Source organism: Abramis brama (assembly GCF_963993115.1).
Source record: "Abramis brama genome assembly, chromosome: 5".
In the NCBI taxonomy this organism is placed as follows: Eukaryota; Metazoa; Chordata; class Actinopteri; order Cypriniformes; family Leuciscidae; genus Abramis; species Abramis brama.
Genome location: NC_139967.1, coordinates 26,695,149 through 26,712,946, shown reverse-complemented (window position 1 = coordinate 26,712,946; position 17,798 = coordinate 26,695,149). Strand labels below are relative to the sequence as shown.

The following is a 17,798-nucleotide window of genomic DNA, read 5'->3' as shown; positions in this document are numbered from 1 at the left end:
GGTTTTGTCACAATTGACAGTGTGTTATTAAATAACAGTCGAGTCCAATTGTTGAGGCTTGAGTTCATCCATAAGGTATCGAGTTCAGAGAATATATTACTATGACAGTCTTATTAAATCTTGAACTGTATATCATTAGAATAACTTGTGGCTCTATAGCTTCAATATTTGACCACTGTATATGATAAAAACAGTTAACAGTGACAGTAATTTCTCTCAGAAATACACATCAAACATGCAAAACCATACCAGTTATTGGTATTTCAAATGAAATAACGAGATGTATTCAATCACGTCTGCTCCTTTTTATTTGTGATCACATATATCAAATATAACATCCATTATGGCTTTTAGTCCAAAAGTGTGCACATTTGGGAAAAAAATTATGGATTCTCATGTTTACTTAATATTTCTTTATAAATAAATGTATTTATTAGGGGCCAAGCACAGAATGTGCGTAGGCACCTATTGTATCTGTTGGCATACCAAAAATAATTATTCTTCTTCTTCCGCTCTGGGAGTCTATGGCAGCCCATAGAACCGCTTGCGGGAAAGTTATGAAATTTGGCACACTGATAGAGGACAGACTGAACAGTCACCATAGCAAATTTGGAGTCTCCAACTCATTCCCTCTAGCGTCACCAGCTGTCCAAATTTGCACTCATGTTTATGCTAATAACTTTTGAACCACAAGGGCTAGAAACAAAATTCCTTTTTCTTCTGATTCCATAGCTCAAGACGATTCGATTGCACCCTATGACGTCATTTGAATTTTGAATTTTTCGAAAAATCTACTTTTTCGAACTCCTCCTAGTCCGTTTCTTCGATTTTCACGAAAATTGAACCAGATCATCTACAGAACCATGCCGACAAAAAGTTATGGAATTCAAGTTGATTCGCTTAACAGTTTTCGAAAAAACCCACAAACAAATTTTACGTAGCGCTTGCGAAAACAGACGTAAGGCTGTATCTCCGCAACGGTTTATCGGATTCAGACCAAACTTGGCACATGTCATCACAAGCATGACCTGAGGCTACATGCTGCGTTTCGGCGCAGTGCCACCTACTGGTCCGGAGATATGAAAAATGGCTATTTTTGCTTATAACTTCGGAACAGTTTGTCCAAAAATCATAAAAGTGGTCTCGTTAGATTCAGGGCAACATGTCGAGTCGACTGATATCCAATTTTACCATATCAGCCATTTTGATTGTCGGCCATTTTGAATTTTGTGCTAAAATGCTGTATTTTAAGAACGCATGAATGGATTGTTACGAAACTTGGTATGGGTCATCAGCACGATGTCCTGAAGGAGCGTGAGAAGTTTCGAAACAGCGCCACCTAGTGGTGATTTTTTTTTCCAAATGCTTATAACTTTGGGTGTGGTCGACTTATTTTCACGAGACTCATCTAATTAGACTCCTGAATCCTTGCCGAGTCCTACGATACCAAACATGCTAGGTTTCGCCTTACGGTTTGTGTAGCGTTGTGATTTAGCGCTTATTTGGCTTATTTAAACATTTGGCTATATCTTCGAAACCGCTTGTCCGATCGAGACGAAACCACCGTCAGAAGTTTGGAAACATAGGTCGATAGCTAAACGTCAATGCCCAAATGCAAAAATATTGATAGTAAGGGGTAGTAAAATCCAATCAAAGTCATGTGTCAGTCATTTTTTACGTGTTTTTTCATATAAATGTCTATAACTCCAAAGTGAATTGAGATATCTTCACCAAAATTGACACACTCAAAATTGGTCTCACTCTGAGGACACATAAAAAAAATTGTGGGACTGAGCCTCTTGGTGGCGCTATAATAGAACAAAACATGAAATTCCCATTGACTTCAATACAGTTTTGTGAAATAAAATGCTATACTAAACAAATGCATTGGTGTAATTTAATGAAACTCAGAATGTGCCATCAACACCATCCCCTGAAAGTACCCAACATATTTCGAGACAGCGCCACCTTTTGGTCAAAAGTTATAAGAAAATTTCTAAAAATGCTAATAACTTTTGAATAAATCTGCCTATTGAAATGCCCCTGGTATTAATAGATTCCTTGGGTCAAGCTGAGAACATAGATACCAAGTTTTCCTTATTTGGCCGAACTTCCTGTCCGCCATCTAGATTTACAGTGAGGAAAATAAGTATTTGAACACCCTGCTATTTTGCAAGTTCTCCCACTTGGAAATCATGGAGGGGTCTGAAATTGTCATCGTAGGTGCATGTCCACTGTGAGAGACATAATCTAAAAAAAAAAAATCCAGAAATCACAATATATATTTTTGAACTATTTATTTGTATGATACAGCTGCAAATAAGTATTTGAACACCTGTCTATCAGCTAGAATTCTGACCCTCAAATACCTGTTAGTCTGCCTTTAAAATGTCCACCTCCACTCCATTTATTATCCTAAATTAGATGCACCTGTTTGAGGTCGTTAGCTGCATAAAGACACCTGTCCACCCCATACAATCAGTAAGAATCCAACTACTAACATGGCCAAGACCAAAGAGCTGTCCAAAGACACTAGAGACAAAATTGTACACCTCCACAAGGCTGGAAAGGGCTACAGGGAAATTGCCAAGCAGCTTGGTGAAAAAAGGTCCACTGTTGGAGCAATCATTAGAAAATGGAAGAAGCTAAACATGACTGTCAATCTCCCTCGGACTGGGGCTCCATGCAAGATCTCACCTCGTGGGGTCTCAATGATCCTAAGAAAGGTGAGAAATCAGCCCAGAACTACACGGGAGGAGCTGGTCAATGACCTGAAAAGAGCTGGGACCACCGTTTCCAAGGTTACTGTTGGTAATACACTAAGACGTCATGGTTTGAAATCATGCATGGCACGGAAGGCTCCCCTGCTTAAACCAGCACGTCAAGGCCCGTCTTAAGTTTGCCAATGACCATTTGGATGATCCAGAGGAGTCATGGGAGAAAGTCAGATGTGGTCAGATGAGACCAAAATAGAACTTTTTGGTCATAATTCCACTAAACGTGTTTGGAGGAAGAAGAATGATGAGTACCATCCCAAGAACACCATCCCTACTGTGAAGCATGGGGGTGGTAGCATCATGCTTTGGGGGTGTTTTTCTGCACATGGGACAGGGCGACTGCACTGTATTAAGGAGAGGATGACAGGGGCCATGTATTGCGAGATTTTGGGGAACAACCTCCTTCCCTCAGTTAGAGCATTGAAGATGGGTCGAGGCTGGGTCTTCCAACATGACAATGACCCGAAGCACACAGCCAGGATAACCAAGGAGTGGCTCCGTAAGAAGCATATCAAGGTTCTGCCGTGGCCTAGCCAGTCTCCAGACCTAAACCCAATAGAGAATCTTTGGAGGGAGCTCAAACTCCGTGTTTCTCAGCGACAGCCCAGAAACCTGACTGATCTAGAGAAAATCTGTGTGGAGGAGTGGGCCAAAATCCCTCCTGCAGTGTGTGCAAACCTGGTGAAAAACTACAGGAAACATTTGACCTCTGTAATTGCAAACAAAGGCTACTGTACCAAATATTAACATTGATTTTCTCAGGTGTTCAAATACTTATTTGCAGCTGTATCATACAAATAAATAGTTAAAAAATCATACATTGTGATTTCTGGATTTTTTTTTTTAGATTATGTCTCTCACAGTGGACATGCACCTACGATGACAATTTCAGACCCCTCCATGATTTCTAAGTGGGAGAACTTGCAAAATAGCAGGGTGTTCAAATACTTATTTTCCTCACTGTACATTCAAAACCTACTTTTTCGAACTCCTCCTACACTGTTTGTCCGATTTTCACCAAAATCGAATCGTATCATCTCCAGACCGTGCCGAATAAAATTTATGGATTTTGTGTCGATAGACAAAACCGTTTTCGTATAGCGCAGCAGCAAAGTTGAGGCATGATGCTAATAGCACTATTCAGGCTTTATCTCTGCAATGCCTTGACATATTGACACCAAACTTTGTATGTGTCATTGTCACTTCACTCTGACCACATCACATCAGTTTTGTAACTGCGCCACCTATTGGTCGAAAGTGATAATCCATTAAATCATATTTTTAATTATTGTTTCTATGATTTTTCAGGCATTTTGCCTAAAATCCTCTTTAAATGTCTTTACTTGCTCATTGTTGCAGTTGGTCTGACACTTTCAGACATGTTGGCATGTCTTGTCGTCTTATTCTGCTTGGCCCCGGTAATGGCTGCTTGCAGCTATATTTTTCTTTATTTTCATTTTTCAGTAAATTATGATATCCGTCCGATCTGTCACTCATATTACGTGTCATAACTCCCACCATTCTATGACGAAAATCCGGTAGCTCTGCATTCTGTCCTCGTCACTAAACTAACAGATAGAAACGTTTGTAAAGATGAAACATCAAGCTAATAAATATGTGGCTAGTATAATATAGTACCAAAATGAGTGGCTTACTGCGCTTAAAAAGTCAAATACACACAAAATTGGCAAAATGGTCGTCTTGGCAAGTATTCAGTTAAACACAGTTTACGTTTTGGAACGTAAATAGTTGAGAGAAAACGCATGATGTGTAACAGTGTATTGGATCCGTGCACAAACTCTTAAAGTGACAGCAGCCTAATATTCCTGCTGCTGTCTGTCATGTTAATAAAAGAACAAAAGACAAAAAGAAAATCACTCTCTGCTCTTGACTAAATATCTTTTGTAACTTTAATTGTAAGCATTAATATGTTTTAAATTTTTACAATGAAGACGAATTATTGCGCCAAGGGAGAGTGACCAATAGAAACCGGTCTTTCATTCTGAAGAGCAGCTTCACTTGAGTTCAAGACATTTCAACCTGCAAGCAAAGGTTTTAGAGTCACAAACAGTGACAGCAGAACAGAGAGCAAATTTGTGCGCGAGTGATGAAAACTACACAAAGACAAACAATAATGTACTCGCACTGCAAAGAGGTTTGCTATTAATTACTTTATTTTTGTAATTAAAACAGCTTTAAGAAGACTTTTTATTTGCAATATTTTTTTTTATACAATATAATTATTTTTGCTCTCAAACACTGTATGTTTGACTGATTAAAAAAGACACAAAAGTAACTAATTATAATGGATTATAATTAGTAATGCTACGATTGCATTTTCATTTTACTAGTAATTTTGACTTATTAAAAGGCTTATTATGAGTTTATTTTATGACTATTTTCAAAATCTTTTATTTTTTATTTTTCCTCTATTAATTTTAATGCGGCATCTTTTTGAAAAGGGAAACAACATTTATTAAAATTAATTAAATTATGAATAAATATATAATATACTCATTTATTATAAAAAAAATAAAGTAATCCAATACTGTACATTTTCAAACACAGACTGCTGAATATCTCCCCTTCTTGGATGTAAAACTTGTAACAACAACAACAACATCATAGCACTAATATGTAGTGCATATGGACAAAAGCATGAAGTGAGCTCTGAATAGCCAGCTGTCACAATGTTGTGAGCAATTCAGTAATAATATATTGTATTACTGAAAATCTGCAAGGATTTTATTGAGATCCTGCCAAGTACCTTTAGTGTAATGTGTAAGGAAGCCAGAGTCACAACTGTTAGAAAAGCACATCATTGTTCATGGATTAAGAGAGCGTTTCTTGCTCAATTCTTCTTTCTCAGAAAACAATCTGCTGCATTTTCTGTTTGTCTTACAGACCACTGCACCTGACAAGTTCATAATAAAACTTTTCAGTCAATCATACTCAAAGCACATTTCAAACAAAAGTGGTGTGATATTGGCTGTATATGTTATATTACAGCTACGGCTTTTAATGTACAATAAAACGTAAAAAGTAAACTTTTTAACACTAGAACTGCCATGGCGGTCATTTTGACCGTTTTGAATTTTATATCTGCAATAACTTTGTTGAAAAAATAAATAAAATCCTGCTAGTACAGGGGTGGGCAAACTACGGCCCGCGGGCCACATACGGCCCGGCTATTTAATCCGGCCCGTCGAGTATTTAAAAAATTGTCTTAAGATCGCATTCATTTAGCCTTTTTCTTGCAATACTTTGCGTAATATATATATATATTGCGTTGCATATATTTGACAATCGGAATATCAGATATTGCATGCCATAGCTGTAAAAAAGGAAAATATGACATGAAAGCAGATCATAATTCATTCAGCGCTGTTGTGGCTGCGGTGTGTCACGTAACAAGCAATGACGCGTCACCATGGAAACCAAACAGACAGCGACTTAAGCGCATAGACTTGTTGCACGTTAATGTTTTTTCCTTTTTTGGAAACTCACAGAGAAAAAAAAATGTTTGGTAACCGCTTGCACACCTGTTTAGTTTTTCCTTTGATTTGTCTGCTATTTAGTTTCTTTGCTCCTCTGGATTTGTGGATGTATCCTGACTGAGTGATTCCGTTTACCGACCTTTATCGCCCGGTTTTCGGCTACGCTCCCCTGTCTGCCATGTACAGAACCCGTTTTTTTTTTCATTAAATGTTCTGATCTGCCTTTGCTTTTTATGTTTTATTTTATTATTCTTAAAATAAATTTGTATATTCGTTTATTCCGTTTTTTCCCACAAATGTAGCCTATGACTTTTTGAAGTGCAAATTGATTGCCATATGCAGTTTTAATAAAGTTGAATTAACGTAGCCTAACCTTCTGTCATTTTTACTCTTCTAAGTGTACACTTTCTAATTTACTGTTAGGACCATTAAATAATAATAAGGATAAACAATATTTAAAAAGTATAGGCTATAATTATCTAACATATGACTAATTAAAAATTAACCTCAAACATTTTTGGCGTATAAATGGCACGAGAAATAAAATTCGTGGTATAGATACACACTTTCATGAGATCGTGTTTCATAATCTGCTACTGGGCCGGCCCTCTGTCAAATTTTAAAACCCAGTGTGGCCCTTGAGCCAAAAAGTTTGCCCACCCCTGTGCTAGTACCTGACTTTTCCTAAAAGTGTCTGTATTTTCATTTAAAATGTTTTTCATATAAATTACACATAAGGCAAAAAAACAAATGAACATATTTACCTATTTCGGCCATAGACGGTCAGATTGACCGCACTGAATTTCGTGGTATTATTATACATATACCAATATACACAACAATAAAATGTGGTAGAAAATACACAAAACATATTCCACAACAAATCATTTAAATGTAATGATATTCAGAACAGAACAAGAATGAAAAAATAACTATAAACAAGCCAAAATGAAATAGGCTACTTTCAAGCGAAAGTGAAAGTAAGCGGCGTTGGGCTCACATAACTCTCTAATTAGAATCAAAATGTTTCAACATTTTGCGATGTATTTGGATGGTAAACTATTCTTTATTATAGGCTTTGTAGGCTACTTCACTCACGTTCCAATATCGATGGAAAAAATCATCCTCTTCACATGCACAAAATGGTACGAATTGTACTACTGACTATATAAACAGAGCAGTGGAATTTTTATATGTTAGGTTGACTATTTTATTATTATATTTTATTATGGCTATAATGAACAGGCTGCGATGTCAAGATTGCAATTGTGGAATATGGTGTGTGTGTGTGTGTGTGCGTTAAGGCGCGGGCGCGATCGAACAGTGTAAACATGAAAACATAGGCTGCTCCGTCATTTTGTTCAGGACATCTATGGATATTATTATTTATAGATGTATAATTAAACTTGTTTAAATGTACAGTTTGGTGTTGTTTTGTTTTTAAAAGATATCCTAATACAATAAATGCATTAATCTCTCAATTGGGTATTTAACATTAAAGATATAGAGTTTGGAATCTAGCGGTCAAAATGACCGCTTGCGGCAGTTCTAGTAGTTATGGAATTCTGGCACTTCTAGTGTTAAAAGTAAAAAGATCAATTTAAATGACAACTAAAAGGAGGAAAATCCTCTGAAGAACAGAATTATATATTACATATTCTATTCTATTTGGAAGCTGATGTATTACTTTGTTTACATACCCTACCATTCAAAAATTTTGGGCCAGTTACGATTTTTTACCGTTTTTGAAAGAAACCTCTTATGCTCTCCAGGCTGCATTTATTTGATCAAAAATACAGTAAAAACAGCAATATTCTGAAATATCACTAACTTTTTCTAATTTAGCATATATTATATATTTATTATTATATTTTATTTTATTTAGAAATATATCATCTTTATATTTGATTGTATTATGAAAATAATCAAACACATTGTTTGCTCACATAGATACTACAAAAGTGTAACAAGTTTACGGAAACCAAATCAACTTGGACGTAAACCAAAATTACAGTGAAAATACACCATATTACCAAAACAGAGGTTTTGTAACATATTACAACAAAAACAGTCCTGTGTACTTAAAATAGCTCTGTCCTGTCTTGGAAACACCATATTACCAAAACAGAGGTTTTGTAACATATTACAACAAAAACAGTCCTGTGTACTTAAAATAGCTCTGTCCTGTCTTGGAAAGTCTTCAAAGGCTGCAAACTTCCTCATATTATGCAAGGCCATTAATGTTCCTCTATTTCCTCTATAAAATATCGGAGACTGATGTCGACTAAAGCACCTCGGTGGGAAAAACCTATCCGATGATGTACCTCCCTCTTCAATAAAGCAAAAAAAAAATCATTATGCTATGGCGGCTAACATAATACCAGGATGCTGCCTTCCCCACAGTGGCAAGGTCATCCCCTCAGGGATGTTTTCACATAATCTGAGAGTAATTATAAAACAAACAGCAGAAGCCGTTGTTTCAGATAGCATCAGGGGCAGAAACACGCCACAGTGGCAGCAACACTTCAGAGAAATGGACGGTTCAAGCAGGAAACCTGAAAAAGCCTATCACAATAGTATCTACACATTCTCAGCCTTTACCAAAACAATAAACTCTGCATTTCTATTGTTGGCAAGACTGCAGATGGGTGCTTAGACATTTATGATGCTTTGTTTCCAAACACAGGTGGCACACAATTATATCAAACCTACTTATTCCAATTGCTCTTATGAAATGAGATCCTCGTTATATTAATTCTTTAAAAAAAGATTATTTTATTTATTTATAAAAACATTTTTTAAAAAGCTTGTTTTGTTAATTGCTTTGCTATGAAGATCGGTGAATAAAATTTTATGATATGGAATATGGCTACCAGCAAGGACTATAATTACCATATGTGAGCCTTATCACCTAAAGGCAACATGTGGTTTTGCAATGTGGGTGTGAAGGGGTGTGTGCTTCTGCCATTCGTGATCTGAATAGCTGTACATAACAAGACTCACCTCTTTTTTGCATGAAACTGAAGAGATCGTCAAGAAACTCCTTCCTCTTTTCATCATCGTCCAGTTCGTATAGCTGTGAAATGAAAAAGAAGATGCTTTTTTAGTATTGTGAGGATTTTGCTTTGAGTTATTACAGTTATGAAGTTATAAAATGTGAAGCATATGCATCTATCGTTAAATGCATTATATTAAGGCTGGATGCTAATACATCCACACCAGTGGGAAACCGCATGCATTTTAAGGGCGCTTTTCAATTTATTGGCATATCCATTATGTTTTCTCATCCTGTCCCCGCTCTCTGAATGGACATGCTCAAAAGAGCCTTTTAAAAGCCATCTCGTGAAGGAGAAGACTGCAACCTGATGGAAATATGTCCCTCAACCTTCACTTTCAATAAGTCTTAGGCCACGTTAACAGGCGGGCAGGTCGATACAGGAAGACAGAGGGATGACCTTTGGAAACAGCGGGGCACATGGAACAAGGCCCCGGAGATAATAACCGATCATTTAGGAGTGTATTAGCTGTCACCAATATTAAAGGACCAATGCAATCAATGCCTCGGAAAAAGGTACAGTGGGTTTAAAGTGTGAATACGACACAACAGGCTTTTACCCATATGTGACATTTCCAAGCCTGCAGCACGAATAAAACATGTTCTGTTCGAAATACGACAAGCAAACAAAGAAAATCGTATGAAAGCAGCTCTAAAATGCAGTAAAGTCTGTCAAGTTACCTGCAACTGATGTCAAAATCTATGCGCTTCATAATTTCAAGATGTATGGCAATAAAGGTGACATTTGAATCAGTCTGTTCATTTAAACAAATCTACCCTTGCTAAGTAAGTGGTTGTCCATATGTGTGGGTTTAATCTGTTTGTGCAGATCAACTGTGTGGCAAGTTGTTGAGCGACATAACGTAAACCCTAACGAAACAGGCACAGAACGTGTAACATGAGAATTCGGCTCCTCTTATTTAAACGCAGATGTTGCGCAAGTAAGACAAGAAAACATTCTGGGATAAATCAGGGAAAATATACATTCCAAAACCCAAATTGGTTTGAAATATTTGATCAAAACTAAAGAAACATTTTAAAATAGCATTTCTCATTTTTAAACGATACCAGGTGAATTTTTCCACATCTTAAATACATTGCTCACTTTTATCTATCCACCACTCTGCCATCTTCACTTGAAGTGCCAGGAGCTATAACAGTAAATTAGAGATTCATTAAGATTGAGGTGATGTAATTGTGACACTGTCACTTTCAGAGGTCATCACTAAGCTAGGGTGACCAGTAAAGGGGTAATTAATGACGTCTACAATGTTGCATTAAATATTAACAGATGGAAAATACATTAGAGCACTGCTTCACCTTTGAGTGGTCCATTACGGTCATATTAGGTCTATTCCCAGCATCATGACTGCAGGAATGCAGAGCACTGATGCATGTAGTCGTAAATCTAAATCTAGGTGTGACTGACATGATTTATATGAATTTGAAATCACTGATTATATGGCATAATCTATTTTGTTAAATTACATACAGTGTTGTCCAAAAGCATGTCACTGCACTGCTGAGCTGAGATTCAAAATCTAATTTATACCCGAAAAGGGACAGAAAGATTTAGAATTTAGTTTATAACGTAAATTATAAAATGAATCAGAAATATTAAAGATTCTCCACTATCTCTAGGTCACTATTTAAATAACAGATATTCTCAAACCATGCTGGAGAATATGATAAACAGGTTTTAAACAAACATGTGGAGTTCAGCTGCTTGAGTGCAAAGGGACAATGGGAGACAATCCAAATAATTCACTTTCCAATTGCATTTATTGTGCTAATGACATAATGTGTGATACAAACTGTGTATTAAATTATAAAAATGATAAATATAACTAAATCACTAGTGTAAGCAATTGTTCATTGATTTAAACCTCCCTCGTTATCTGCACACAAGTCACGTCTATGTCATTCATAAGCCATTCTGCCGATCCTTACTGATCAACTCAGTTGCTGAGCACATGTGTATGATCATTATAAAGCATCTCAATGATTCCTTGTAGTTTCGAATGACACAAGCTGCTTATAGTGTCAATCCCCCAAGGCTGCTGTTACACTGTGTTCACACCCTGACTCAACCTTCAGCAACTACTGGTTCAACATGTATGGACACAAAAATAAAATGGATGAATTACAAACAAAATATGCCAGTGACATACTTGCATGTTTTATAATCTAATTTATTTGCAGAACTCATCAAAAGCAGGAAACACAAAGTAAAATATGCTTTTAATTTTGAGCTCAGTATATCGCTCTTCTTTAAGTGTTAATGCTGAAAGAAGTATCTCGCCGGGATATCAGTAGAGGGAGCTCTTGACAACACAATAAATGATCACACACAACTGAAATGTTCAGCTTCTACCAAGACATTTTTACCAGGGCTTTCAGGACAAAACCAGACCTCTCCTGACTGACATTGAGGGGTCCAGCAAATCAGGGACACTGACTCCCAGATTGGGAGTAAGAAAAAAACCCTACTTTTTTGTGTTGTACAATTAATGTCCAAGAGAGACATGTTTCACAATCCTCAAATCAGGTACGTGGGCTGGTGACAGGGTGACATTCTTTGTGACTGAAAACACACACACACACACACCGCTCACTTTGACAAAAGCGATGAAGGGGGAGCTGGGATATGACTTTGAACCCAGTTAAAATGGAGCTTCAGGCAGTCTAGAGCTGTTACATGCCATACTAAAACCTGGAAGCTCAGCAGAGACCGACTGTTGACCTAAAAGTTTGGAAATGTTTTTACTTCTATACCTCGTGACCTCTGAGACACTGCAAATAATACACACTCGGTGTTATGCTAATGGGCGTGCTCATTCAAAAGCTTGGCTAGCAGCACAGATGTAAGGGGAAAATAAAGGCAAAGTAAAATAACTTAAGGTGTAAATATTAGTGCCCCTTTAAACATATTTTTATTATGATCTTTCCAAAGAGTAATTTATTAGACGCTCTCACAAATACCCGATTCTGATTTGTCAATCGTGGCATTCTGTTGTCAATTTTTTTTGTATTATGGCCCCCATTATCCACAAGTAAAATATTACAATTTCTACCTGATAAAATATTTTAAAACTTGGCATAACTATAAAAATGTACATTCATAAAATCTATAAAATGGCTAAATAGTTACAAGATTTCATCAATTTATATGACTTTGCCAGTTATAGAAATTACACTTTTAAAATAATTCTTGTTGAGGGGGTGAATAACAATAAGAACTATCTTGATTTTCAGTTGTTGTAGCTTATTTTAACACTTGCTTCCTCTTTATTTTGAATCATTTTGAGTCATCTTGTGGCCCCTGGCTGAGAACCAGTAAACTGGCAAAAAACTTCCTAGACTGGGCTAGTTTCATGGCTCTCAAAGCACTCTGCAGTCTCTTTATTCTCACTAAAATACTAATTAAAATCGATATTTCATGTCCATTTATTTTTTCATTTGGAAAACAGCTTACTGAAAAATTAGATAATATACACTATATTGGTCATTATCACAAAATAAACTCCTTCAAGATGATCTGATCACCCTGTGAGGGTATATTTTGCAATAATGACCTACATTATCCCTAATGTAAGGTTAAAACAAGAGTAAAAGTACAGAATTTGTTTCTTCAGAGTGCTGTTTATATATATATATATATATATATATTACAGACCACTGTCCGTAACTGGAGATTAAGAACAAAAAGTTAGACGAATATATAATTTTGAAGGTAACAATCACCATCTGTGCTAACAACAAACCACTAATTAACAAGCATCAATACTGGGGAAAAAATCCCATGACAACAGAATCGATCACAAGAAGCTCCCTCGTTGTGTGTGGCACTGATAGTGTGTGTGAACACGTGTGTGTGTGTGTGTGTGTGTGTGTGTGCACTGGGTGCCGGAGCTCCTGGGAAACTGCTGGGCTTAATGTGGCTCTGTGTTTGAATGTGAGTGTGTGAGAAGCACAGGCAAGGGAGCAGGAGTTAATTAGAGAACAACAGGACTGGTCACACTGGCACTGGTCCAAACTGGCCGACTGCCAGTGCTGCTTTCATTCCATTACACACACACACACACACACACACACACGCTCAGCTGACATAATGAGATGTGTAAGCTAATATGAAGAGCTGATCTTTGTCTTTCCTTGATGGAGTTCCTCCTAATGGCATTTGATCGGGTACTTGAGCTGACGGACTGGATTAAGTGGCAGTGAGTTGAGCATGTACTGGCAGAGCTAAGTGTTATTTTACAGGGCCAGTGCAGGATGCCTCTTTAACTCCCATGTGGGAGGTGTGAGAAAGGCCCTTCTGTGATGAGCATGGACCTTTGCCCAGACTAAATCAGATTGTCATGGTGTAATTGTGTACGAAACTGATTTCAAAAAGCTGTGTCGCACTTGAAATTACATTTACATTTACGCATTTGGCAGACACTTTTATCCAAAGCGACTTACATTGCATTTCAAGGTACACATTTACATTTTTATCAGTTCTTGCTTTCCCTGGGAATCAAACCCATGACCATGGCATTGCAAGCGCCAAAGCGGAAACCAGTTTAAAATGTAAATGTGTATTAAAATGTAAACAAATTAAAATGTATACATGTCACATCACATGTTGTATCTATTAAATGTTTTACAAGGTTGTATTACAGGCTAAAATAAACCACTAAATTGAGTATCATGACAATATTTCAGCTAATTTTCAAAAGTGTAGCTTTTCAAGTAACAAGCTACATTTTCAATGAATGCAAGAGTGAAATCACTTTTTTTGTCACACTGTATGGAACAGTGGTTATTTTTTGGGCCGCCTATTAACTATCCAAGTCACTCACTGCACCCCATCGAATAAAATGAATATCAAATAAACCTTACCTGAACATTATTGTGAATTATTATTCTATTATAATAAATATAATAAAATATTATTCAAATATTAAAACATTTAATAATTATAATAAAAATTATAGGTAATAATTACAATAACAACAACAATAAATATTATTATTATGGTGTCATTAAAAAGCATGTCATTGAATGCCAAAGAACATAATTAATTTTGATAGTGTTCACGTTATTTTACATATACAAAGTGTTAAAATATTTACAGCAATGACAGTCATTTTATTATAAATGATGCTGTTAATCAATAACAAACTCAAAGCTTTGCTTCAGAAGGCCTTTATTAACCCCCCGGAGTCGTGTGGAGTTCTTATATAATGGATGGATGCACTTTTTTGAGCTTCAATCTGATGGTTGCAATGCACTGCCATTATAAAGCTCAGAAGCGTCAGTGTGTTTATTAATATAACTCCGATTGTACTCGTCTGAAAGAAGAAAGTCATATACACCTAGGATGGCTTGAGGGTGAGTAAATCATGGGCTAATTTTCATTTTAAAGTGAACTAATCCTTTAAGCCTTATTTGGACGGGACTAGTTACAATTCTCATCACTCGACGTCTGTGATTTCATGTATCGATTTGGGCGGGACTAACACCCCCGTGTTTATTACAGAGGTCTAGTGTGTGTTTTATAGATGTGGGCGTTACAGAAGGTCATGTGCTGTTCTTGCGTGCATCATGTATGAAGTATGTGTCTTTTAATTTATTATTTGTTAATATAATTTTAATTTATTATAAAAACCCTATTTAAGTAAACTTCACGAGTTTATAGCAGCGGTTGCTACTCAGTACAGACAAGTATATTACTCTTACCTGACACTGATCTTAAAATGGACAGTTCGCAGTTTCCACGATTTGGCTCTATTTATTGATCCTTTTTTTTTTTTTTTGTCGGATACCATCTATATTGAATCAAAATGAAAGCATGCAAAAGACTGGTGTGTAAACGGTAGCTCAGGTAGGTCAAAAAACACATTAGGAGAAGCATCTATCATTCTCTCTCTCTATCTATCTGTCTAATTTTAAAATAATCTATAGTTATCTATTCATTCAGTTTCTTCTGTTTACATTTTCACATGTTCGGATTGGTCAGTAGCCATCATATAATGCAATCCTGGCTCAGAAATCAACCATCACTTCTGCTTTCATCAAGAGAATGTGGGGATGGTCCATTAACTGTCTTTCACCATTTTGTTTTACGGTGTGATTCGAGGACTAACGCTTTGTCCATGAGATTGCATAAGACGTCTGAAGCTACTCTGACTAACCTCAAATTCCACAGAGATTATCAGATGTAAAAAGGCATCTGAATAAGACCCTTTTTCAGTCTTTGCATCTGTTATTTCCTCACATCTGCTTCTGATAATTTTACCTTTGCCATTAATGAAATTCACTGTGCTAGTACCACAGATTGACCTCATGTAGGGATAAGAGAAAAAAAGAAAAAAGAAAGAGAATGTCGGCTGTCTGACAGAATTTAAGACACTTTAATGGCAAATCCCCATAGTGCAATTAAGGGATTAGGCTTAAAACTGCTCAGCACTCACATTTCACTCTTTAATTACAAGTGAAAAACACAGCAAATCTTCATAGTCACTCAAGCAGAGCCCCATGAATTATACATAATCTGACCAGGACATTTTCTGTATGTGTGTTTTCCATCAATAATTTAAATGTAAAAGAATGTAGCCATCTTTCAAAGGTTTGTATTTCCTTATGGCAGTACGCTGGTCCCGGATTACAGACAGTGGCTTCATTTCTATTTTCAAACCTGACCTTTGAGAGGAAGTATAGAGAACGTAACAGCCTGAACTGGCAGGCGCTACATAATGGATTTATCAGCTTACACATACAGTATCATACAGGGGTGATTGTTGCCTCTGTCTTAAAACTATTAAAAGTGAAAGAGTCATAAACACTATAGTGATGACTGAGGAGCAACTGATAAAGCTTTATTATACAGAATAAAATCTGAATGTACCCAAACTATACATTGCATTCTTGATTACTGATTAACTATATAAAGCAATAAAAAATGCTTTTGAAATCGTGGAAACTTCACAATCAAAGATTTACAGGTCTTTTGTGGCGCTTCTCTCTATCTGATGTTGCGAATAAGTGAAATATAAATATGTTTCGATATGCTGTTGCGGGAGTGGCATATCTATACTAGTCTCAGCTGCAGACGGTCCGTCACACACAAAACTTGAAAGCTTGCATGATCTGGCAAACTCTAATCTGACTGACTGTCTTTATGCACACAGATATTTTATCTATCTATATAAAGTATTTATCAACTTATAAGCTCTATGTATCTGTCACTTGTGCATAGGCATGTGACGCTATCAGATTTTCTCATTACAAAAATTGCTAAAGCTTTTATCACAGCATACGTAGCCTGTTGTTTTTAAAGGGGTAACTGTGTTATTTATGCCTTTCTGTAAGTGCCACCATGCTTCTCATCCATGCTGGGATTGTTTACATCTGAGTGCACATGCCTCTTTTACACAATGGTTTTAAAATTAACCAGTTATTGGAAACAAAGCATTCTAAAAACACATTCTTAAAACCTAAACTATTTGTGCAGTTTGACAGAGCAAACTTAACTTGCAAGTGTTACGATGCCTTAACCTGATATAGCTTTAACTCAATATCAGTAGTAGTAGTATCAGTAACTTAATTGCATCACACCATTAATTGAATGCGTCTTTCAATTATTTGTAAAAACAAAATGAATTGTGATTGGTTGTTTTACATCTCGGTCAGATGTGTCTTAGGGCTTGGCGCGTTTAGCTGTATACGTATTTTTTTGTTATCGTATTCACGTTTCACCCAGACGGATCTGGCGTTTTGGGAGCCTGAAACCGCTATTTTTTTAAACCGGGTCCCAGAGTGGATAAATCTGAAAACTACACCCTTGCATTTTCGTGTGTACAGCCAATGCGTATATTTTGTGAAACGACGATGTCATCACCCCACGTGTCGACCCTAGTCAGACACCGCTACGTCACGTAACAGCAACAACAACTGTGGACTTTGTGCTGCAGAAGCTACTGAGCCTCTTTTATTTCTTTATTTATTATTTTCTTGAATGTATTTTTTTTTCTTTATTTTACTTCATTTATTTATATTTTATTTCTTATGCTATGATGCTTGTCTGTTGTCTGATTAAGACATTTCATATTTTGTTCCAGGTCATTTATGGTTGTTTATATTGTTCAATAAAGTAAAAGAAAAAAAGAAGAAGAGGCTACTGAGATTATTGTATACAGCTTGCAAGCTTTATGGCAGAAAGGCAGCAATGCAAAACAGACCTTGTGCCACTAGTGAAACATCAGTTATTTTTTGTTCTTCACTTATGGCGCTTTTCCACTACACAGTACCAGCTCGCCTCGGCTCGACTCGACTCGGCTCTGTTTGGTTTTCCACTGTGTAAAAGTTGTACCTGTACCTGCTTCCAGGTACTTTTTTTCGTACCACCTCCGGCGAGGTTCTAAGCGGGCTGAGGCGATACTAAAATGTGACGTGAAAACACGACAGATTGCTGATTGGTCAGAG

At 36.6% G+C, this 17,798-nt stretch overlaps 1 protein-coding gene across 2 annotated transcripts in view; it reads right to left on the bottom strand.

The window, feature by feature from the left end:
• Positions 1-17,798, bottom strand: part of arid3c (AT rich interactive domain 3C (BRIGHT-like)) — an 84,851-nt gene that overhangs the window by 25,133 nt on the left and 41,920 nt on the right. For both annotated transcript variants that reach the window (XM_084114254.1, XM_084114255.1), the window contains one exon: positions 9,278-9,350. In XM_084114254.1, the coding sequence (XP_083970380.1) occupies positions 9,278-9,350 (73 nt within the window). The remainder of the gene's footprint in view (positions 1-9,277; positions 9,351-17,798) is intronic.